This window comes from Triticum urartu, chromosome 5A, assembly GCF_056163025.1.
Source record: "Triticum urartu cultivar PI428250 chromosome 5A, HENAU_Tu73, whole genome shotgun sequence".
Lineage (NCBI taxonomy): Eukaryota > Viridiplantae > Streptophyta > Magnoliopsida > Poales > Poaceae > Triticum > Triticum urartu.
The window spans coordinates 23,112,952-23,136,511 of NC_141877.1; the positions used below are offsets into that span (position 1 = coordinate 23,112,952).

General features: G+C 45.5%; 2 protein-coding genes across 2 annotated transcripts; one reads left to right on the top strand and one right to left on the bottom strand.

Annotated features, from left to right (window-relative positions):
- Positions 1-4,662: 4,662 nt before the first annotated feature.
- LOC125555472 (late embryogenesis abundant protein 3-like) lies at positions 4,663-5,753 on the top strand. Its single transcript, XM_048718415.2, has 2 exons — positions 4,663-4,993; positions 5,119-5,753. The coding sequence occupies exons 1-2, from the start codon at positions 4,799-4,801 to the stop codon at positions 5,584-5,586; spliced, it is 663 nt and encodes a 220-aa protein (XP_048574372.2). The 5' UTR covers positions 4,663-4,798; the 3' UTR covers positions 5,587-5,753.
- A 15,219-nt stretch (positions 5,754-20,972) lies between these two features.
- LOC147967633 (uncharacterized) lies at positions 20,973-22,291 on the bottom strand. The gene is made up of 3 exons (XM_087522494.1): positions 22,187-22,291; positions 21,621-22,088; positions 20,973-21,236 (listed from the first exon to the last, which is right to left on the bottom strand). Exons 1-3 carry the CDS (start codon positions 22,289-22,291, stop codon positions 20,973-20,975), a joined length of 837 nt encoding a protein of 278 aa, XP_087378620.1.
- Between the last annotated feature and the right edge of the window lie 1,269 nt (positions 22,292-23,560).

Below are 23,560 nucleotides of genomic sequence, written 5' to 3' on the forward strand. Positions count from 1 at the left end.
CATTGCCTTGCTCCTGAATCCTGAGTGCCGGCCGTGCACGCCCAACGTCTCCATCGTAGCTCTGCTCATGCCCTCCGTCCGCCATCTGTCGGCGCCGGCTACAGTCCTTGGCCTCAATGACGAGCTGCCCACCACGCACTTGATGAAATGCCCCAGCAGACGAGGAGGAAGAGGATTGAGAGGTGGAATGCCATGCCACCTTGGACCGCCAGATGCACGTTTGGGTAAAACCCATGCCACGTCACCCAGAAAACCGCTCGTCCCTGGTTTTTGAAGTGACCAAAATGATACGATAGGTGCCAAACGTCACGATTTTAGTACCGTCGAATCATGTTTACGCATCTCGTAAAAAAAACACGTTCACGCATCTTGAAGCACAAGTTGAAGCACAAGAGGCTGCCACGCCAGCCGCATCCACCCGTTCGGTCATAGCAAGCCCAGACCGAACAATTTCATCCATGTCACCCCCAAAGATTCCCACTTCTATTTTGCCCCCCCCCCCCCCCCCCCCCTCTTCCTCCCCAACCACGCGGCAACGCCGGTGAATCGAGCAGTTGTCGGCAATGAGTCCTGGAGGCCGTGGATCCGGGAACATGAGTGGTGCAACCCCTGCAGCAACCGCCTATGTCGCGCCGTGTGTGGAGGTGCACCGCCAGTCACGCATGGATGGGCTCCTCGCCGCACGGCGGTCGCACGAGCAGGAGCACCAGGGTCTCGGCGGCATGCTCCCCCGCCGCCGCGGCAAGAAACGAGGCCTCCTCCTTCTGTGCGCTTCTTGCCATTGCCGAGGCCCGGGCCGTCACGCTCCCACTTCCCGTTGTCGTGAGCGAAGGGCCAAGCGTCGCATGCTTTCCCATGCCGCCAAGGTGGGTGCCGAGGCCTCCTTCGTCGATCCGCCGCACTCCAGGGCCGCGCCTATCGGCTCGAGCACGACTAGTTGCCGACGAGAAGAGTTGGGAAGATGGCGATGAAATGCCGGGGAGGGAGGAGTGGCGCGTTGAAGGAGAGAGGATGATCGGGCATTTGCCACCGGGCTCCAGGTCCGCGCTGGGGAGCTAGAGCCACCGAGTCACCAAGACTCAAGGCTGGACGAGGTCCGAATTTGGAGTTGATATGTTCCTCGATGATGATGTTGGAGCAGCTGGTGATGTCCTTGGAGTACTCGGCAATCTTGGCCACCGAGTCACCAAGACAACGTGATCGCCGGGTTCATGCTCTGCGCGCCCAGAATCATGAGGAACACGCAGGGACATGCGGTGTTTTGAAACGTTTCTGCACTGCTACCGTTTTGGGTACGACGAAGCTCCAGATCATTGCGGAAGCCGCTCCCAGGCCTAATCTCATCTCTATTTCTAATGAGTGTGCTCTATATTTTCAGTACTACCAGTTTGGTCAAAACTACCATTCTGATTCGCATGCCCAAATTATAGCACTAAATCACAGTATATTTTGCCACTTAATGGTTGCCATGTCCAGTCCAACAGCTAATCGAGGTAGATGTAGTATGCGCTCTATATGACAAAATTCATGTGATTTTTCGTGGCACTTTTTTATTTTTTGAAAATCATGAAAACTTTGTGTGAGTGATTGTTTGTTTCCAGCTTGTATCCATGTTGTCGTCATTAGTTAATGCTCCAGATGTAAACTTACATATATTTGACATCTCTAAACTTCAAAACTTTTTAGATCTTCTAAACTTAAGTTGTTAGGTGGCAACTTTTTTAGAAATCTACTTTTTTAAAGTTGTGTTGCCGATTACAACTTGACATGTTTAGGGGGGAACCTGACTTTTGATACATTTTGCCATGACTGTTTATGGCAAAAAAAATGTAACTTGCCATGTTGTTTTTCATACAATTACCATTGCCTAGGTATCAAAAGTTGTTGAACTTGCCATGGCAACTAAACTCGGTAAATTTATAGATGTGTTGTTTTGCCATGGCAACCAAAAGCATGTGGTACAATTAGAAATGTATGTAGGTAGTTCATGTCGGTAAATTTATGTTGTTTTTCATACAATTACTTTTTTGCCAGTTTTCTTTGTTTCTTTTTGTTTCCATTCTATATTTTTTTAATATGTCAACTACATTTTTCTAATACTATTTTAACACTTTTTAATACAAATTTAACAATTTTCTAATACGTGTTCAACATTGCTTCTATAAAAAAATTAAATACAAAATTAAAAAAATTTGAATACATGGTCAACATTTTTTCCTTCGGTTTAGTTTGTTTATTTTTTTGGTTTTTTTTCATTCTACATTTTCTTATATACTTGTTCAAAAAAATTCAAATACTTGGTCTATATTTTTTAAATACTTTTTCAACATTTTTATATACATGATCAACATTGTTTTAAATATTTGTTCAACATTGTTTTCAAATACTGTTTTTAACATTTTTTGCAAATACCTATTGAACATTTTTTGCATACTTGTTCAACATTTTTCGAATACCTATTCAACATTTTCATATGCTTGATCGACATTATGTTAAATACTTGTTCAACATGTTTTAAAACACTTATTCAACATAGTTTTCAACTACCTGTTTCAAAAAAATTCAAGTACATGTTCAACATTTTTATAGACATGATCAACATTTTTTCAAATACTTGTTCAACATTTTTTCAATTAAATGTTCAACACTTTTCAAATGTTTTTGAATAGTGTTTTAAATATATATTTATAATATTTCTAAAATATAAATAAAATTAACAAAAGAAAGCAGCAAATGAAAACATAATAGTATGAAAAAAAAACTAAACCAAAATCAGGCTGCTGGTTCCGCGCGCACGGGCCGGCCCATCTGGCATTTCCTTGAGCGATTGGTCGCTCCCCTCTCGCTGAATGCGAGAAATATGGGCGCCGGCGTGCCAGCGAACAGAAATGTTTGATCGGAACTCCAAGTAGACTGAACGAAAACGTTCGGTGTGTTTTTAGAAAGGGCACTACTAGGCGCCGGTGCATGAGCCTAACTTTAGGCCGGTCGTACCAGCATCTTCCGATAGAATAACGCGTAGCCGTATGATTCCTTCATCTTCTTTTGTCAGGCGTCTTCTTTTACAAAAAAAAAATTCATCGCGCCTTCATGGATGAGCTATGCGCCTGGCCTTGAAGCACCGCCCGGCGCACTTGCCTGTTGCTGCCCTCCCCGTCGGTCGCCAATTGTCATCATCACTGCCAGCAATCGGTCGCTGTGTCGCTGCCAGTCGTCATGATGGAAGAAAAAATATAGTTGGATCCAACAAAAATAAAATATGATGAAAACAAAAGATTTGAAGCCATTTTCAGTTAAAAAAATGATGGTAGCAAAACAATTTGCTAGATTCAGCTTCCAGTGATGATAGCGCTCGGGTGGCTAGTTTTAGCATCTCTACATCTCCCGCTCGCTGGGGTCAGAGTGCCAAGCAACAAAAATCGGAAGAAGCAAAAATCTTCCAGCAAAAATCTTCTCCGCGGGTCAAAGTCGGCTGTAGCACGCGTGCTCAGATACTTTGAGAGTGAGGTGGAGTATATGCAACTAATCCCTCCATTCCTAAATATAAGTCTTTGTAGAGATTCTACTATGGGCTACATACGAAGCAAAATGGATAAATCTACACTCTAAAATGCATCTACATACATTTGTATTGGTTCATAATGAAATTTTTATGAAGACATATATTTAGAAACGAAAAGAGTATATTATATTTACCAGCTATAAGCTTGACTATACATAATATGACACGATTATATAGGCAGGAGCTGGCTATACAATTAACCATGCTCTTAGTCACACAAATAGTAACCTATTGCAGCTCCTCCGACAAGTTAGCCTGATAGATCCAGAAGAGAACACAGCCACTGCCTTCTAATCCTACAAAACAAAAGTTAGGGTTCATGTCTCTTGCCGGCTCCGTTGCAGTTCCGCCTCGTCTTCAGTGGCCCTAGAGCCATGGGTTACGGTGGATCCTAGTAAAGGTTGGTGGGAGGGTTTCATTTTTAGTCGCTTTTTTCAGTTTGTCAGGGTTTGGGTTCTACTCAGAAAGACGAGACGGTGGCTGCTCCTTGAAGATTGGAATAAAGATCTCACCACCTAGCCCTGTTCTGGCAGTGAGTCTAGCATCGTTGGTGAGCGTGTGAAGGTATGTGTCCGGCGGATCTGTCTTGGTGGATTTGCTCAGATCTCGTCGTTGTTCCTCCACATTCGTGTGTCTTCGGTTTGTTTTTCCAATCTACATTTTTCTTCATCGGCGGTGGATGTTGTTCAGGTGCGCTGGTCCTATGGGGTCTTGCATTATGACTTCCCGACTGTCTGTTACAACAAATTGTGTCTGACTCTGGTAATGGAAGAGTGATGACGACGGCGCACATTCGGCTCGCTTCAGTGTTTGTAATCTTTGCTAGGTGGTGTATAAATCTGATAATATTTTTTATTTTTTATGTTCGTTGTATTATCATGATTAAAAATGAATATATTAGAAGTTTTTTTTAAGTCACGTCAATAGTAGCCCACTGCCCCACAGTCCATAGCGGTGCCGCATACGTGCCCTGCAGTGGAGAGGTGTCATTCCAGGTGTCGTTCTACTTTGCAGGTGTCGTTGCAGAGGAGCTCGCCGTGGCAAGCTTTCGCAGGCAGCGCCAAATCGCGCCGCTCTACCACCTTCCCTTCTCCTCTCGTCGTCACCATTTATTCCCGGCAACTCAAAGGGGTCACAGTAACTAGCCAAGCTAGCTAGCCAGCCAAAGCAGCAGCCTTCCCCGGTTAACTCTCGCGCGGATTGCTAGAGATCGATCGAGCGAGGCCGACGCCGGCCATGAGCGACCAGTCCCAGCCCGTCCGCACCGGCGACGTCTACCCGCCCTCCGCCGCCGCCCACGACGCGCGCCGCCAGCGCGACGAGGTCCTCACCACCCATGATGATCAGCAGCAGAAACGCGAGCTCCGGGTCACCGAGACCGACGAGCCACACGCCGGGAGACGCGTCGTCACCGCCACCGCCGGCGGCCAGGTAACAACCGCGCGTCTATACTATATACTCCTCGTGTGCATGCACGCGCGCGCTCCATGAACTTGCACGGCGACGTGATGTCCGTCCGTACGCGCGTGACACGCACGCAATATGCATGCATGCAGGTGATGGCGCAGTTCACGGTGCCGGTGCCGGGCGCCGGCGTGGAGGAGGCGACGGACGCGGTGACCATCGGCGAAGCTCTACAGGCCGCGGCGCAGACGTCGGCGGGCGAGAGGCCGGTGGACCTCGCGGACGCGGCAGCGGTGCAGGCCGCCGAGACGCGCGCGACCGGGCTGGGCGGCGTCGTGCCGGGCGGTGTGGCGGCCGCGGCACAGCAGGCCGCGGAGACCAACATGAGGCCTGGCCTCGCGGAGGAGGAGAAGGTTCGGCTGAGGGACGTGCTGGGCAGCGCCGCAGCGGTGCTGCCGGCCAACAAGGTGGCCACGAGGGAGGACGCCGTTGCGGTGGCGACAGCTGCGAAGCGCAACGTCCCTGCGGGAGGCGGTGGAGGAGGCAAGGGCGTCGCAGACGCGGTGGCCGCGGCCGCCGATATGAACGAGAAGAGGATGACGCGCACGCGGCAGGATTAATTAGGCTACTAGGTAGCAGGCTAGCAGCCTAGCAGAAGAGCGTGCGTGGCACTGTAATAAGTTGTACTGCGTAGTTCCACTTTCACCACGCACCTACAGTACGTACGTAGTAATGTACTTCTCTATCCGTGCTGTAATCTACAGTGTACTATACGCTTTTTTCATTAGTATTACTTCTCTATCCGTGCTGTAATCTACAACGTACTGTAGGTTTTTTCCATTAGTATTATGTACAACGTCGTGATCGGATCCCTGAAAAAAAAAAGAAAAAAAAAACGTCGTGATCGGATCCCGCAAAAAAAAGGACCCGATGACGTAAACCAACCGCATCCACATTGTGAACCAATTTGTGGTTGGGTGATTAAAAGGATTGTGTTATCCCCGCCCATCAAGGTTCAAGTCTTGATGCATTAATGTAATTATTTTAGAACTTTTTGATGCATTAATCTAATTATTTTAGAATTGTTCAAGTCTTGATGCATTAATGTAATTATTTTAGAACTTTTTGATGCATTAATGTAATTATTTTAGAATTTTTGCGATACGCATTTAGTGAGAGGAGATGTTTCTGTTAGCGATGAGGTGGCTACGGCATTTTGCGTGTGTGAGTGTATGCGCGTATATATGAGCATTTGCGTATGTATTATCTTAAAAGAAGAGACATGTATATAAGTGTTTACGTCTGTTAAAAAAAATTATGAGCGTTCGCGTTTGTACCTGTTAAGAAAATAACAGACTCCGACTTTTATTTTTAAAAGTATTTTTTTCTAATTAGGAATGAATTTACAGCGTATTGTACGCTTTTCAGGAGTATTATATATGTACTCCTTTTGTTTTAAATTACTTGTCACAGGTATGAATATATTTAGATATATTTTAGTTTTAGATATATTCATTTCTGCGACGAGTAATTTGAAACGGAGGAAGTATGATCGGAGCGGGTCGGAGAGGCACTCCGCGACGTACCCGATTTCCGATTCCGACTGATTGATAAGTCGCAACGAAGGCATTATATACATCGCCGTCTCCTCCACCTCCCTCCCTCACAGCTCCACACAATCCAACTTCGAAATCGGCCGGAAAGGCAGACCACATCTACCGATCGATCGCCGGTGAGGAGTGTCCGATCGATGGAGGTTGCCGGCGTCCGTGGTCCGCTAAATCCACTCAACCTCGACGGCGGGGCCAGCACCCGGCGGAAGCCGCGGCTGTCGGAGTCGGACGTCAAGCTCATCCTGGCCCTGAAGAGCGAGGCCTGCCCTACGCCGGAGGACCCGGAGAGGGCGGCGCTCGCCGGCAGGATCGACGCCATGTGGAACGAGTTCCGCGACGGCGTCGTGGAGCAGTTCTTCACCAAGGGATACGTGGAGGTGGAGCTCGGAGGCTTGGGCGAGAGGGCCGGCTCGGAGGCTTGGGCCAGGGAGATGTGGGCCACGCTGGACTTGAGCAAGTTCGAGCTGTACCGGCCCGGCGACGAGGGGCTCGACGACTTCGTGGTTCGTCCAGGCGAGGATGCGGAGGAGGCCATCTACTACGGCCGAAAGTGAAGACCCTGGATATATCTGGATGGAATGCTTTGGGTACGTGATGGAATTCCATCTGATGAGACGAGGACGAGGAACCCAAAACCGAATGCAAGTAGACATGTTGTAGATGTTTGTATGTGTTTTAATAGATTAAATTTTTTAGCAGATATTTTACAATTTCTGTCAGCAAACGAGATGTTGGAGCTGACTCCCCTCTTCTTCCTCACGGCTGCCTCACAGGTCTCAACTGCCTCAGATTATTTTTTGTAGAGAAGGATGATTACCCTATGGCTTCTGCGTTAGAGTGATGCATGAAGCCCTTTTTTATTAAGTAAGTGTTCGAAGACCGTGATTAGAACAAGTTTACACCGAGCAAAACAAGAAAAAAAAATTGCCACAACCGGCAAAAATAGAACTAGATGGCTAAACATCATATTACTAGCTCTAGATTTCCCGAGCTATCATCTCCCGTCAGTTGTAAATTTTCCAAGCTACCATCTCCCATCAGACAGACCCTATAACCAAAGGCTCCCCGACTCCCACAAGAGTGAGTAACGACCACATACAGATCTAAATTGTAGCCCTGTAGATAACCTGCCAAAAAATTATACGAGTTTGTCTGTTAAAAACCATATTCCAAATAGCCAAAGTAATGCACATACTCCTATCCTAATACGCATCGCAACACTAGTAGAAAACAGGGCTTTGGTCACAGCTCAATATACATATTAGTCCCGGTTGTATTACGAACCGGGATTAATGCTAAAGCCATTAGTCCCGGTTTAAATGAGACCTTTAGTCCTGGTTTGAGATACGAACCGAGACTAAAGAGTGTGATGCCCTTTAGTCCCGGTTTGTATCTTAAACCGGAACTAAAGATTAGACCTTTAGCCCCGGTTTGAGAAAAGATTAGACCTTTAGTCCCGGTTTGAGACACGAATCGGGACTAAAGGGTGTGATGCCTTTTAGTCCCGGTTCGTGTCTCAAACTGGGACTAAAGGGGTTCTTGTCTCAAACTCTACTCCTGTATCGCCATTTCAGTTTTAAAAAAACAAAAGAAAATGATAAAACTTTAAAAAATTTATATTACTACATTTACTAGTTAGGATAATTAAAAAACTTAAATTTAGACATGTTTTGCAAAAAAGTGTTATGAAAAAGTAAACGGCTATAACTTTTACATACGATGTTGGAAAAAACGTATAATATATTAAAATGTTCAGCACGAAAATCCGCATCCAATTTTGATGGCCGTAGGACGTTTTGCAAATTTTTAGAATCCTCAAATTCTAAAAGGAAAAAAGTTATGCTTAAATTTTAGTTTTTTTGAATTTTGGTAAAATCTGGTCAAACTATGGTCAAACTACTTATTCAAGAAGTATTAGTGTTATTAAATAATTATTCAAGAATATTAGTGTTACTAAATAATTATTTCAGTTTTTTTGAATTTCGGTCAAACTATGGTCAAACTACTTATTCAAGAAATATTAGTGTTATTAAATAATTATTGTTTTTTAGAATAATAGTTTCAAACTCAAACAGTGAAATATGTGACTTCATGCTCAAGCTAAACTCCTGAGGGTTAATAGGATTGACATCTTACTATTGTCAGGAAAACAACAAGTGCAGACTTGAAAATAAGGGGGAATAGAACCCGGAAGTTAAGCGTGCTCAGGCTAGAGTAGTAAGAGGATGGGTGACCGGCTGGAAAGTTAGATGATTTGAAATGATGAGAGATGATTAGAGATTAGAGATTAAATCTTGGGTATTGATGATGATGACGTGTGTGGCATATCATCTTTAGTGTTATTAGTTGGAAATATAAACCCACACTCCCTGAATTTTCCAATATTTTCAAAAGTTCATCCCTATTTACGTATTTGGTTAGGTAAAGAGCTTTTTTCACGTATATTTTTGTTTTGTTGCGGGTTATTCACGGAAAAAGTATTTGTATACAACTTAGCACATTGTATTCCTCTTTAGATATTATGATTGAAGTGTTTATCATTTATTTTTGCTTCTGGATACGCATGGTGGATATCGACACTCACAAATAGATGGTAGGATGATACTCATGAGGAATGCTACTTTCACTCGTTACTTTTTGTAAATGCTGAGCTCAAACCACAAATGGCGCTTACTTTGTGTTAACACTATTGCATACCCATGTTGATTTGCTCCGGCAATGAACTTCTCTTAGTTGTGTAATTTTATGACATCCATGGTAAAAGATTTTTCCTCGTGAACGACCCAAACATGGAAGGTGGGTTACCACACTTAGGGCATATACGCATCAAACTTCAAGTAAATTTGATATACCCGAAAAACCTTACGTTGAGTTTTTTGCCTAGGTACCCTATTAAACTTTACACAATTTCATTAATTTTTGTTCTTGTTTTTATTTTAGCGTGTAACTATGTTTCTCCTTTCTTCCATTTCAAATGCATTAACTATTTGACAAATAACCGATTGATTTTTGCGGGCACTTCTAAATGCTTTTTTGCTATTTCATTCCATTCCTCTATCATCTTTGTAGTGTTCACGAAATATTACATGATCACTAGATAACTGCTCGTGTGCTTCAATGGGGCATAAAAATTATACTCCCTATGTCTTAAAATATAAGATGTTTTTTGGTCGGTTAACCTATTGTTTAACTGTCCATATTAGTGTGATTGTTTGAAAAAAGTGGGACTTATTTGGTAAGCCCTCCATGGACGTGTGGCAAACGACTCGGATTGTTTGGTGTCGTGGTGCGTACGAGGCGAGCACTTCCTTTCCTCGCCATTGCAGATCTCGGATTCCAAATTCTGTTAGAATTCCGTCTGATATACTCATTTGATACTAGTACGTACTATATATAGTACCGGCTGGCTCCTGATAATTTCCTAGATCGATCCACCCACCAGCGCCGAGAAGCAGCGCCGGCTCAACGATGGCCAAACGTCGGCGTCAGGAGTCAAGCGAGAAGCGCTGCGACTGCGACTGCGGCAAGCGGCGGCGCAAGCACCTCTACCTCGTCTTGGACGACTGGGACAAAGGCTTCAGCGTCCACAAGCTCGACGCCCTCAGCTTCCTCGACGACTCGGACGACGACGGCGGCGGGACCCTCAGGCGTCTCCCTGACCCTCCGGCGGTCCGTATCACCGAGGCGCGACACTCCCCTATGCTCTTCGCCGGCCTGGGCACCACCATCTTCGTCGCCAACAAGAAACAGCTTTCCCCCAAAGCCACCGGCGCCCTCGTGTACGACACGGAGACGGCCGCCATGTCCATGGGCCCTTGCCTCCCCGAGAACCCATGCTGCGTCTTCGTCGCTGCCGGCCACGGCGAAAGCAAGGACAACGACGAGAAGCTGTACACGCTCGCAAAAATAGACCACGGCGGCAGATCAAATCACCCGAGCGGGCACCTGATGGGCGTGTCCGTGCACGCGCTGTCATGGGCGCGCTCCCCGGCCGCCGTCGCCGAGCCATGGCTCCCGAGCCACGAGTGGGCCTGGGAGAGCGTGACCGCGCCCATGGCGCCGTTCGACGGCAACGAGGAGACCGTCGTCTCGTACGCGGTGCACCCGGACGGGCGCACCATATTCTTCTCCACGAGAGGCAGGGGGTGGGTACCCGCGGGCACCTACTCATTCGACACGGAGCAGCGCGAGTGGAGGTCGCACGGGGACTGGATGCTGCCTTTCGACGGGCAGGGCTACTACGAGAGGGAGCTCGACGCCTGGGTCGGGCTCCATGAGGACGGCTACATCTGCTGCTGCCAGGCCGCCACGGCCACGCCGGGAGCGGCAGCGGCGCCGGAGTGGAGGAAGACGGAGCGCAAGATGTTTCGCGAGGGCGACCGGGAGCGGCGCCTGGGAGCCACGCTCACCTACATGGGCAACAATGTCTTCTGCCTCGTGGAGAGCGTGGTGCAGGAGGGCGTGGAGCCCGGGGGCGCCTACGGCGCCGGCCGCGGCTGCGCGCTCCATGTCACCGTGTTTGGCCTCAAGTACAGCCGTGACGGGGAGCTGCAGCCCACCGTCCGCCGTGTCACCAAATGCTACGCGGTCTGCAAGTACATCCCGGGCTTCACGCATGAAGCATTCTGGATGTAGAAGAAGAGCTAGCTGGATACAGATCCTGATCCTGCAAGTGTATGTCCAGTAGTCGGCCTACAAGTGTGTATGCACTATATACAATGTATTCAGAAACATCTTGTCTGCAAGTGTTCAAAGAAAGAAAGGAACTACTGACAATGTATGTCGATATGTATATGACTAAAAGGAAGAATTTATATCTGGTCAAAATATTTGAACAGGGCGCAAAATGAATCCTCAGAGCCACGTGCACTTACAAATGCCTTCTCATGAAGCTAATATAAAATACAATGAGCAATTTTACAAATTATTAACTAGTTTGTAGAGTGACGAGCAATGCACCTTGTTTTTTCGACAGCCTAAAAATCAATACCTAAGACTGAGACTTCAAATTCAGTTAACAGATCAGCAAAATGAAGAATTACTCAATTGTTTTTTTGGCATCAGAACATGGAAAAGCATGCTTCTTCTTTTCGGTCGGAGGAGAAAACACAGGAATAGCGGTGAGACAGACCTAGATACTATATATACTTGACCAGTGGCAAATAATTTGATATCCCGCCTGCATCATCAATCCTAGAAACCAGATCACAGTACTTGCTTTGTTAAAATAGAGTACTCAGGGGAAGGATTTTTATGGGCTTTAGATACCAATTGACAGGACCTAACTAGGGAACTGTCGATGTTCTTCACAAATGATGTGCAAACACAGCAAAGTAGGCAACTTGAGATGGATGAATTGCTCAAATCATATACTACTGTAGCTAGGGTTCTACGCCAGCCAGAAAACGGCCGCTCGGGGACAGCCCCTATTACAAATTATGGATCCCGAATGGGGCTTTAATAGCCAAAGAAAGTAGGAACAAAGTGATAAAAGCAGTGAAGCTAGAGTAATATTGTCGGAAAAGTGAACAGCGACCGCTTGGCGTCTGGCAGCCGTCGGATAGGAGGTCTGCGGCCAGAAGTAGCTGGCCGTTGCGTATCGGTATGAAGCGGCGGAAGCCACCGGATGCAGATCAGACGACCGAGAATGTCACTGGAGCCGAAAAAGTTCTCGCTACAGTATAAGTGTTCAGATCTTCAGTTTCGTTAGTACAGATCCTGACACGCAGGATGCCGGCACGCCGCCGCCGCCATGTTTATCTTTGTAAATAGGGAGGAGGTGAAAGAAGGCGCGGCTGTTGGATGCTCAGATCCGACGGTCCATGTTTTCTCTCTCGTTCGAGAGGAGTGGGGAAGAGGACCGACTCCCTCCCCTGTTTCATTACAGATTTTCTTTAGCTACTACTACTGCACTACTACTACTAGTACAAAGTACAAACATAAATAAAAACAGCTCATTGATCAGGTAGTGGATTTCAGCTGGACCTGGAAAGCTTACTGTGGCAGTAGTAATGTTTTCCTTCCAATTATTATGAATTACTTACTGCGAGATAATCCAGACAAACAATGAGAAGCAGCAAACTCTGTTCTCCACTGCCTGAGATGGTCTGTTACAAGATGCACTCAGTCGGTTTAAATCCAGTTGAAATATTACTGATTTTCTTCCATTAATAATTATCATTGTGAGAAAAGACAATAGAAAACAAAACAAAGAATTCAGATGGGGAGCAAACTCTATTCCCGTTGGGAAGAATACAGAGAGTATCATCCTCTTCTGTTGCATCCATCTGTTGTCTTGCAGATGAGAATCTGGCTGGCCAACGTTTGTCTTGCTCATCTCTACTCCTAATGGACGAGTTAGTTGAATAGTCCCACCACTTTCGTCTGGTTTTTTTTCGTCTGGCTTTTTTTCGTCTGGTTTTTCTTCGTCCCACCTCCCACCACCCCCCTCCCGCCGGTTTTCCTCTTTTCTCGTCTGGCTGGCAATACCCAACGTATTTATGGTAATCAATCACAATTAATCCACGTATGGTAAGGCTATAAAGTCAGAAATCTCAAATATGATAATTATAGTAATAAATCAATCCAGGTATGGTAAGTCCATATATAACTCAGGAAATTTTGAATATGGTAATTATTCTCTTCACTTCGTAGGCCCCACACCCCATCGATCGAAGTTCTCCCCCAGCGCTATTTACATTTCTTTTTTCACCATGAATAAACCGTTTATGGAAACATCAATATCATCCCCGCCTCATCCTCCTCGATGCGGTGCCCTAACCCCAGCCGCCATGGCTCACCCGTTGCGGTCCTCCAACCCCGGCCAGAACTCGCTGGCGCTAGCCCACGTCTAGGCACTCCTCTGCATCATCGACGAGTTTTCCCCACTCATAGCGGAGTCCTGCACCCAGCTCTGCGCTGCCAAGGACCACACCGACCTCGCCGTCGCTGCTGCCCGCTGCATGCTAATGCTAACAAAGTAAACAACGCCCGCGCCTCTGCCACGTCCGGCTCGAACTGATTTACATGGTCACCGAGGCGGTGGGAGGCACTACGGCCACGTCAGAACTCAGAATCCGTCTTCCTCGCTCCATGTCTCCGGCCTCACTGCTGCTACCGCCATGGCGCTAGCGCCCCCTCCTCCTCGTCCAAGGCATGGCAGGCGTTGGTGGGCAGCAAGAGGCTGGCCGGCGTCGGAGAGGACACGCACAGGGACCATGCTCGAGGTGACGTGCATGCTCGCCGCCGCCGCCGCCATAGCACTGGCGTCCTCCTCGTCCAAGACGTGGCTGGTACTGGTGGGTGGCAAGAGACTTGGATCAGGACTGAGGACAACGACAAGGTGTTCAGGGGCCTCCTGCGAATCAAGGTCTTCCTGCTAGCATCCACACGCCAACAATTTTCTTAAGAGATTTAGATTATTTGTTTAGGTTATAATACATAATGCAGAGATCTCAGGTTATAAGGTGCAGCAATAAGTCTTGGTCATATTTTGCATTTTGATTACTGAATTACGAAAGATATGATGCTTGCACCAAATTTCAGTGTCATGATAATTTTCGCTTCACAAAAAGACTGAAACATTGCTCCAACAACTGTGGTGTCTGTTTGCTCTGATGGAAGGTTACAGGCGGTAAGCTCACTTATCACAGGAAAGAAACGGTAAAAATGATTCGTTCAGTGTGCTTCACGAAATTAAGTTGCCACTGCAAGACAATTTACAATTCATCAGTTTTGAGCCTAAGTTCGATTTTATTGCTGCTTCCTTTATACAGTGATTGTTATATTATTCTCGGTTAGATACAACCATGTTTCTTACATTGTTGTATTATTGGATCAAGATGATAAAGATGTTAGGTCAGTTTGACAACACTGATTTGTATCTGCTAATTCTCAAAGTTGATGTTGAATGTCCATAATAATTAATTGGCTTACCTTTTTCTCTTCCATTTAATTTCCTTCAGATTACTTGCACCTTAATTTCAAGGTTACAAATCTGGCACTGAATGAGACTAGAATTATTAGGATTGAAGGATGCTTCAATGATGCTGTAAGCAGTACGAAACACTTGCAAATGTATGTCTCATTTGTTTAAACGCGCGCTCTATAAATAAATGTAGACAACTGTCACAATATTGTAATAGTGCAATATTTGAATCAGAAGTAGTAGTTTTGGATTTTTTGTGTAGTTTTGTAGTATCTCAGTTATGAAATAAAATATTAGCCTTCCATGAAATTGGTTTTTTTGCGTTGCTTTTTATAATTCAATTCATTTTCTTATTTTATAATACTCAAACAAAATGGCCTGCAGAGATCAATATCTGTGACTTAGATAGATTTAATGAGATGATGAAGCATTTGACCTGAGACGAGTGTCGGGAGGGGCTGAGCATGATTGCGACGAGGGTGAGACGTTACTGAGGACGCGACCGCAACCGCTGGTGCGAGGCGCCGGTGACCGTGTCATTGACCGTCTTTGCCCCTGGTGTTTCTGACCCGCCGCTCTTGGTTTTTGGCAGCTTCGATTCGGATTGATCCCCTCCAGAAGCATTCAGGTGAGTGAGCAGCTTACGCTCCACCAATGCAGGCATCCAGAGGTTCGACTGCGTGGGCAGGAGCTCGGTTGATTCATTTATATGCATTTTTTCTGCAACATTGGGTTGTTTGGGTAGTTCGTGCATGTTCATCCTCTGATATGGTTTTTCTTATAATGTGCGCCACGAAGATAGGTTCTTTTAGTCACCACAAATTTTAGTTTTTGCTGCTTACTGTCATGTCCACTTTCTTGTCTGATTAAGCAAATAATAAATGAATCTCTGTGCACAGTTCTACCATTTTTGCACTCACTTGTCACTTATGGGGCCATCTATGTTGATCGTTTGTTCTGCAATTCTGCAACTTAAATAAAAAATGCAGTCTCATGTCATTGTCTTTGCTTATAATGTTTGTAATGCAATCCAATTGTAGTGTCATGTCCCAGCTCCTTTTATTTTCATCGTCATGTGAATGGTTGTTCATGTGCTCTTCTTTCCATGCACTAATCGAAGTGTACATGTAGATGCTCAAAATTGCTTATCATCAAATTACTTAACCTATGTACTGCTTGGACTTGTTTAATTAAAGAAACATCTGTTTAAGTTTACTATATTTACTTGTCATGCATCATTTGGATCTTTTGCATTGCCAAGAGTTGTTACCTGAAAGTTCATACATTGTATAATTTGTTGTTATCCTTCTGTGCATGGAGTCATCTTTTGGGTAGTACAATCCAGGTCGACCATGCTGAGATAATCATCATTTTAATCAGTTCTCCTAAACATAATCTGACTATGACAACTTATCAAATTTAATATTCTACGCACGGTGAACTTCATCAAATTAGGATACCTACTTGTTTTTATCATTCTATCAGCAACCTAAGCTCTTAGTATATATTAAACCAATTTGTAGTTCAGACCTTGCAAGCTCACCCACATTCTTTCTTTCCGCCTCGGACAAACATACCGGTGGTCAAGTTGAGCTTGGAGACGTCGCGATGGCGAGCATCGTGGCCAGCACCACGAGGTACTGGTGTAACTTCCACACCACGATACGACTACATGCTAGAAGAATACTATGATCTGAAGCATGTCATAGCTGGCAGGGTTTGAATGAAACTGAAGGCACTCCCTGATCTTGCTGTGTTGTGGGTGTAGCACGTCCAGATCTTGCTAGATGAGAATATACACATGTCTTTCTAGAGATCCATGGTTAATGGATTTAGGTGCTCCACTTACTCATGGTCATCCCTTTAAAGGTAGGTTGCTTTATCAAAAAAGTTTGGCCATAATCCATGGTGTATTAATTAAGTTTTCTGCTAACCTGCTGGTTTACTATCTCTCTACAATGTGTGAGTAATCGTAAATTTTTTTTGCCATGATGTATCAGAAGAGAGAAAATAGAAGACAATACACAGTTCTACATGCTGTTCCTTTTCTTAAGGAAAATCTATAGACTGTTTTTTTTGCGATGGACTACAGACTATTCTTGCCAAACCGTACAGATCAACTAGGTATGTATTGCATGATTTCATGCTGGTTTCATTTCTATTTCTTCTGATTATGGTTTACAGTTATCGCGTTGACAGAGGAAACTAGGAATATGGCCTTGAGCTATGCATCAACGTGTATGATTGTCAAACATTTGATCAAGCAACACAAGCTGGCTCTCTACACTCAAAATGAGTTGCTTTAACATGCATAAGAAGTTGGAGGACCACATTTTTCTTGGAAATTCTGTGAGGCTACTACCCAATTAATTAAGTTCCCAAATCCAACACTAGAATTTCTTTGTCTCATCTGTAGTAGGTATTACTATGTTGGCAGGTTTTTCTTTCTTCCATAAAATATACGGTGTGAAAGTGAGCTTATTTTGGAACATATCTTCAACAATTTGGTCAGCGTGTATCTCATGCATTCCGTCTATCTCTTGCATGTAGAAATCAATGTTCTCGTATACTATGCCATTTTTATTTGTATTTGTATTTTTACTTTTACTGCGCTTTGTGAACAGTACTTTGCACTCCTGACTTTGTTCTATCGGTTTTTTTTAATAAAATGGCTGCATGCATCTTTCCGATGCAGAGGCCGGGGGATAACCTTCTTTTCCAAAAAAAAATACTATGCCATTTTGAGCACCATTCAGAACTTGTTCTCGTATACTATGCCATTTTTCCGTGTATCTCATGCATTCCGTGTATCTCTTGCATGTAGAAAGATGTTTTATTTTGAGCACGATTCAGAACTTGTTCTCGTATACTATGACATTTTTCATATGTTGACATGTGATTCCTAATAAGTTATTTTGGTTTAGAAAAATGTAATATTCAACATTCCCCATTTTAATTTATAAAATTTGAAATATGTTTATATGTTTACTTTTGAAGATCAATATAAAAACCATTGGCTTCGGATGTTGCTTTAAAAATGTTGATTGACAAAGTTACTGACGTAACTATGATGGATCAGACTGAAACTAATTGAGTAGTATTACACAAGGAAAATGATGAAAATGATTCCTTTTGGGCTGCCGGCGGAAGCTTGCGCCTGTAGCCCGTGAATTGTTCGATCACGTCTCATCTATTGGTCATCCCTGACACACGCATCCAGACGATTCGATCCCCTCCTGCATCTTTATCTTAGCCACTCGTTCTCTCTCGTTTCAGTCATCTCTCTCACTCGTCTTCTCACTGTCTTGCAACACCTTTTTTCTCCTTTTCGTCCAGCGTCGTTGGGATCGGCAGGGCGATGTGCTACGATGGTGATGCAGGGGCGCCGACGGTGTGTTGGGATGCAACCGACAATGATTTTTGCTGGGACCAGCGGAGCGACGTGCTTGTATCGGTGATGGCGTGCTGGGAACGGCCGAACGGCAAGACAAAAAGATGCAACCAGCAATGATTTTTGCTGGAACCATTCATGATGACGCCGCCACACGTGACGTCGGCAACGACATTTTTGCTGCATCTGTCATTGTTTTTTTGCTACGCCCGGTGTTGAAGATTGCTACGGCGACAGGACTCGTCAGCTGGGAGGAGCTGCAACTGTTGGCAGGCCGGACAAGTGCTTCCTGCTTTCTATGACGATGATGGATCAAGTACTGTGACGTCTGCCACTTTTTGCTGCGATGAACTTTTGATGGGCGCAGTGAGTCGTGGTGCTGCAAGCGGCTGACGAGGGGGGCGTGCGCCATCGTTGCTATGACGAGCGACGGAGAGAGCACCGAAGTGCCTCGAGCTAGAGGGCATGAGGTGGATTTCAGGCTGCGGTTCCATGTTTATTTTTTGCATATAATGACAGATATAGAGACATATTATGTTGATATTAAGAAAGAATCTATCGACAAGGGTCCTAAGACGATGTTTTTGGGAATACAAGTTTTAGAGTGGTTGGGCTTTTTTAGAACCGTTTGTTGATGTCGATCTAACGGCAGACAAATACGAAGTACTGGGTAGTACTCCGATGAAAGTACGCGAAAGTACTAAAACGAGTGGGGCCGGTACTCGTCACAAGGTGGGGACGCGTTTTAATCTAGGGGCAGTTTAGTCCTAGGAAAATTTGCACGCGCCACCCCTCTCGTCGAATAAATAACCGCCGCCATGGTGCTACAAATTCCATAATTACTCATCGGCGGCCATCTCCTCCCTCTCCATGTCCACCGCAGTCATCTCCTCCTTCTTGCCGCTGCAACTTCGCTCCACTCAGGCAACCCCCCCACCCACCCCCACCCCCTCTTCCACGGCAGATCGAGCTGATGGCCGGCGGCGAGAACACCGACTTCGTGCAGATCGCCGGCGGCGACCAGGTCAAGTTGGCCAGGTTGAGGGAGATCCGTTCTTGGTTTGACAACACAAGGCAGATGAGCTGGACGGCAATGGCCACTCTCAAGAATTTGACGAAGAAGGAGAGGGCAAAGCTTTTCCCCCAGCCCGCGCAACCGATTCAGAAGATCGAGATCCTCCTCTGGGCGATGGAGCAGGCCAATTCGTCCAGCGAGTGGACTAGGCGGAGGTGGTGGGCGTTCAGATCCAGGGTAGAGCATCCACTTGATCAGGAACCCACCGTGCACGAGGTGCCGTTGCAGATTGTGCAGCCCTCAACCGAGTCACCGGAGACTTCGAAGCGCAAGATGAGGAGGACAATGGTCGCGACCTCGCTTCCCCGCCATTCTCCACGCTTCCCTCGCCGCTCTCCTCATCTGAACGGCGGCGGTAGCTATGTTTAGAGTAAGCTTCCTCACTCCTCATCTTTCTACTGCTCGTGCTTACATCGTGGTGATACTGATCATAATAGTTCAGAGAGGGAAGGCTAGATGGCATTTTAATCTCAATGAATTGCATGAACATTTGAGTACATGGATTTGGAGGATGGATTATGATGTATGTGAACCCTAGGCATCATATGAACCCTAGGAAAAATTAGTAATGTTGTAGTGGTAGACACTGAAATATTTCAGTACACACCGGTAGGCACTGAAATATTTCGTTACTGCCCTAGGCAAAATTTGTAATGTTGTAGTGGTGGACACTGAAATATTTCGGTACACACCGGTAGGCATTGAAATATTTCGGTACTGCCCTAGGCAAAATTTGTAATGTTGTAGTGGTGGTAGACACTGAAATATTTCGGTACACACCGGTAGGCACTGAAATATTTCGTTACTACAATTTCAGTACACACCGATGCACACTGAATTATTTCACTACTGCAGTTTCAGTACACACCGGTACACACTGAAATATTTCAATACTGCAAATTCTATACAAAGTTGGCATTTTGTCATTTATGTACGAATTAATCCATGCATCATATGGCCTAACTTTGTACATGAGTTTGGGTCAATTTCATGTCTATTTATTGTTAAAATTATTGTCATGCCATGAAACACAAGACAAGTCACTGACCCAAGCTTGCAAAGATGCCATATCAATGTTGCTGATATGAAATATGCATGTTTTCACCAAGTCTTGTGTCTGAATTAAAACTGAGCATTTTTTCTTGATGGTATCCATGGATCTAGAACTCCTATGAATTTGCTCATGTTGGATGTTTTGTTCTCCATCATTTGTACTAGCATTCCGTGCGATTAGATGCCATGACAAGACCCCTGGCATATTTATTTTCTTGCCTCCAACATCACATGTGTGTTTTGCATGAAAAAACCTGGAGTTCACCAGGCTGGCTGAAGTTGTGAGGCTGGGAGGCTGATGGTGCTGCTACTGGCTGATCCTTCTTCTTTCAGTTTTTGTTCGTCATTTCTCAAGCCATTGGACGAGTGCTACTTCCCTATGTGCTGTTAATGTATTAAGTAGTTCCTTCGAATTTGTAGTATTAGTTAGTTTGAATGTGGAAGTACCTTAATTTGTAGGAACGAAATGTTGCTATGTATGACCAAGGGTTTCATACCTTAATCTTTGGATAATTAATTATGTGAACTGTTGGATGTGGCGCCTAACGAAACGCCTCTACCATTGATACTAGTTCAACATGTCGGTCCAATTAGAGACCAGCCACTACCATATAGAACAGTTAGCATTTCATACTACAACCTGGCACATACAAAACATCACACAGTGGAAGCACATCCCTAAGCACCTTGCATTGTACAAGGTCTTAGAGACAAGCCTCTACCATATATAACAGTTACCATGTCACACTACAGCCTATAAAACATCACACAGTGGAATAATCATAGCTAGTAGAGCATTAGGTACCAGTTAATAATAGTTGCAATCCATCACAAGCAATAGTACCTAGATATGAGTAGATATAGGTACGGTAATACACGACAAGTACTCGCAAACAAGAGCTAACATAACAAGTTCATTTCAGATTGATAGATGGCCCACCGCAGTTCTAAATGAGGTGGATGGTGATCATCATCCTCAAGTCATGGCGACGGGTGTTCGCAACAGTGAGTAGGATGGCCTGTCCTACCCGAAGATTCTTGGCACGAAGGAACTTCTTCCACCCTGCCCTGCTCAAGACAGTGCGACCGTCCGTGTCCACTGCATAGGCACAGCTGGTGATGGAGCCCGTTCTGGTAAGGCGTAGTCCAGCAGCCATGCCTTCTTCGTCCGGGTCGATGCCACAGCTATCAAGTAACCTCTTAGGTAATTTCTGAAAACAGTTGACATGATCATATACATTAATGGAAATAGCAAAACAGTTGACATGATATATGATCATGTCACGTGCAATTATCAACAAAGCATACACTTGAAGACACATATATCATTGGATTCAACACTGAGCATATGTATCATCACATCAGTACACTATACGCCAAGCATCAAATTACTACAGTAATTAGGCATATCATTAGATTACTGCGTACACTAAGCATATCATCGCATATTACTACACTACATGCATGTCATAAAATTCTTCACTAAATGAATTCTAAACTAGGCCTCTCATCACAGTACTACAACATGCATATCATATGAACTACTACACTAACTAAGCATGTATATCATGTAATTACCACACTAAGTAACATACCATGATATGCCGTTTAACATTCGTCCTTGTGAGGCGGGTCACGAATGGCTTCCCTAGGTAGTCTTCACATAGCGGAAGCATGTCCCAGAGGTTGCCGATTTCCTCGTCGCCCAGTCTGAGTCCTTGGGCATACAGGTATTCAACAAGTGGGTTCTCATCATCATCAGAATCGTCATCATCTGACTCAGCACCATCTTCCTCCTCATGAACTTCATCCTCACTATCCGGAATCAAATTTAGATAGATAACAGAAATCCTGGGCCTATCTTTTCTGAAGGAGAAGCTGATCAATTCCCCCCCCCCACTAAGACGGTTGCGGGCGATGAAACGATCCCAATCATCTCCTCCTATCTGGGTTATCTTTCGCCCCTTCTCGACCTGCATAGTGTATGGGCCCCCAAGAGCATCGAAGGTCACGGTGTCTGCGACGAGCTCATTGAATGCCAATCTCACATTGCATGGTATGATCTATGTAAGATAAAAACAAATAACAGACACAATACATTAGTGGAAATAGCAAAAAAACAAAAAGAATGTACTGTCAGAAGGTTCATATAAATTGTTACCGCTGCAAAAACAAAAGAAGGCTGGAAGTAGATGCCGAACAGCGTGGCAATAGAAAGGCTGGTCCGGCACCGTGAGTTGCAGCGTCCACATTGTGCTTCCTCCATTCTACACAGAATGTGTTGAACTCTAAGTTGAATTGTACATAGTACAATACAAAGATCATACATATAATAAATCATAGTGATAACCTATACTGGCAATGGCCAATCAATCTATTTTCTATCATCTACGTAATAAAACAATGCCAATGACAATGGCAATGCCCGTCTCATCTAAACCTGGGAATAGTTCGGCATCCAAACTAAAACCAGTCCAATCCACAGCACACATCAAAACCAAACCAATCCAGATATTTTCATTTAGAATCTAGACCAAACCGAACTATACATGCTCGTCATCCAACCCAGTCCAAACCGTTTTCAACTTTTGGATTGAATCCAAAGGTTCAAACCGTGGACAAAGCCATACGCGAGGGCACGTCATGAATCTAGATCAGACATGGCGTCAAAGCTCGAGAGAGGCGACGAGCTCCGGCCAGCAACAGCGGCTCTTGGATTTGAAGCAGTAGTAGGTGGTAGTGGTGGCTCAAACTAATTGATTGATTTCGTCTCAAACCATAGAAACCAAATCAAGATCCAATCCAAAAACTAAGTTTCAGTCCAAACCAATCGGCTCAAATCTGCCTCCGTAGGGAGACGCGGTTGGGGAAGGGAAGAAGAGGGGAGATCTCACGTACTTGCTGGAGTTGGCGGCGGCCGCGCACCGGCAGCGAAGAGAGGGGTCGTCGAGAGATGGCGGCGACGGCGGCGGCGCTGGTCGAGAAGGGGAGAAAGAAAAATGTGGAGTGGTCGAGACGGGGAGAAAGAAAAATGTGGTACATGTGGTGGCTCGGTTGTGTGGATGACAAGGGGACCACTTGTGCGACCGATGGCAATTGATGGCAAACCGTAGGAGGTGCAGGACCGCGTGCACGACCGCCACGTCCCCACGTGGAATGGGGACGGCCGGGTGGGTGTGTCAAGTCAAATCGGCACCCGCGGCTTCTCGATAACTCCAAGAGGCAGGAGCAGTGCATTTCTTCCCCAAATCGGGTAGAAAACCCTCGTCCTCTCCCCACCCTCTCTTCCTTCGTCACCACCTCACCACCCTCTCCTCCTTCCTCACCACCCTCCTCCCTTCCTACGCCTCCCTCCTCCTGTCTTCGACCGACAATGAAGCGCGGGCGTGAAGATGCGGCGGACGAGCCGGAGGCAACCATCGGAGCACAGCAGTCTGCTGCCGTGGCTGTAGCCGTGGGTGTAGTGGCTGAGTCCGCCGTAGCGGTGGAAGCTGGCGGTGCAGCGACCGTTGTGCCTGCTCCCGCTGCCATCGCA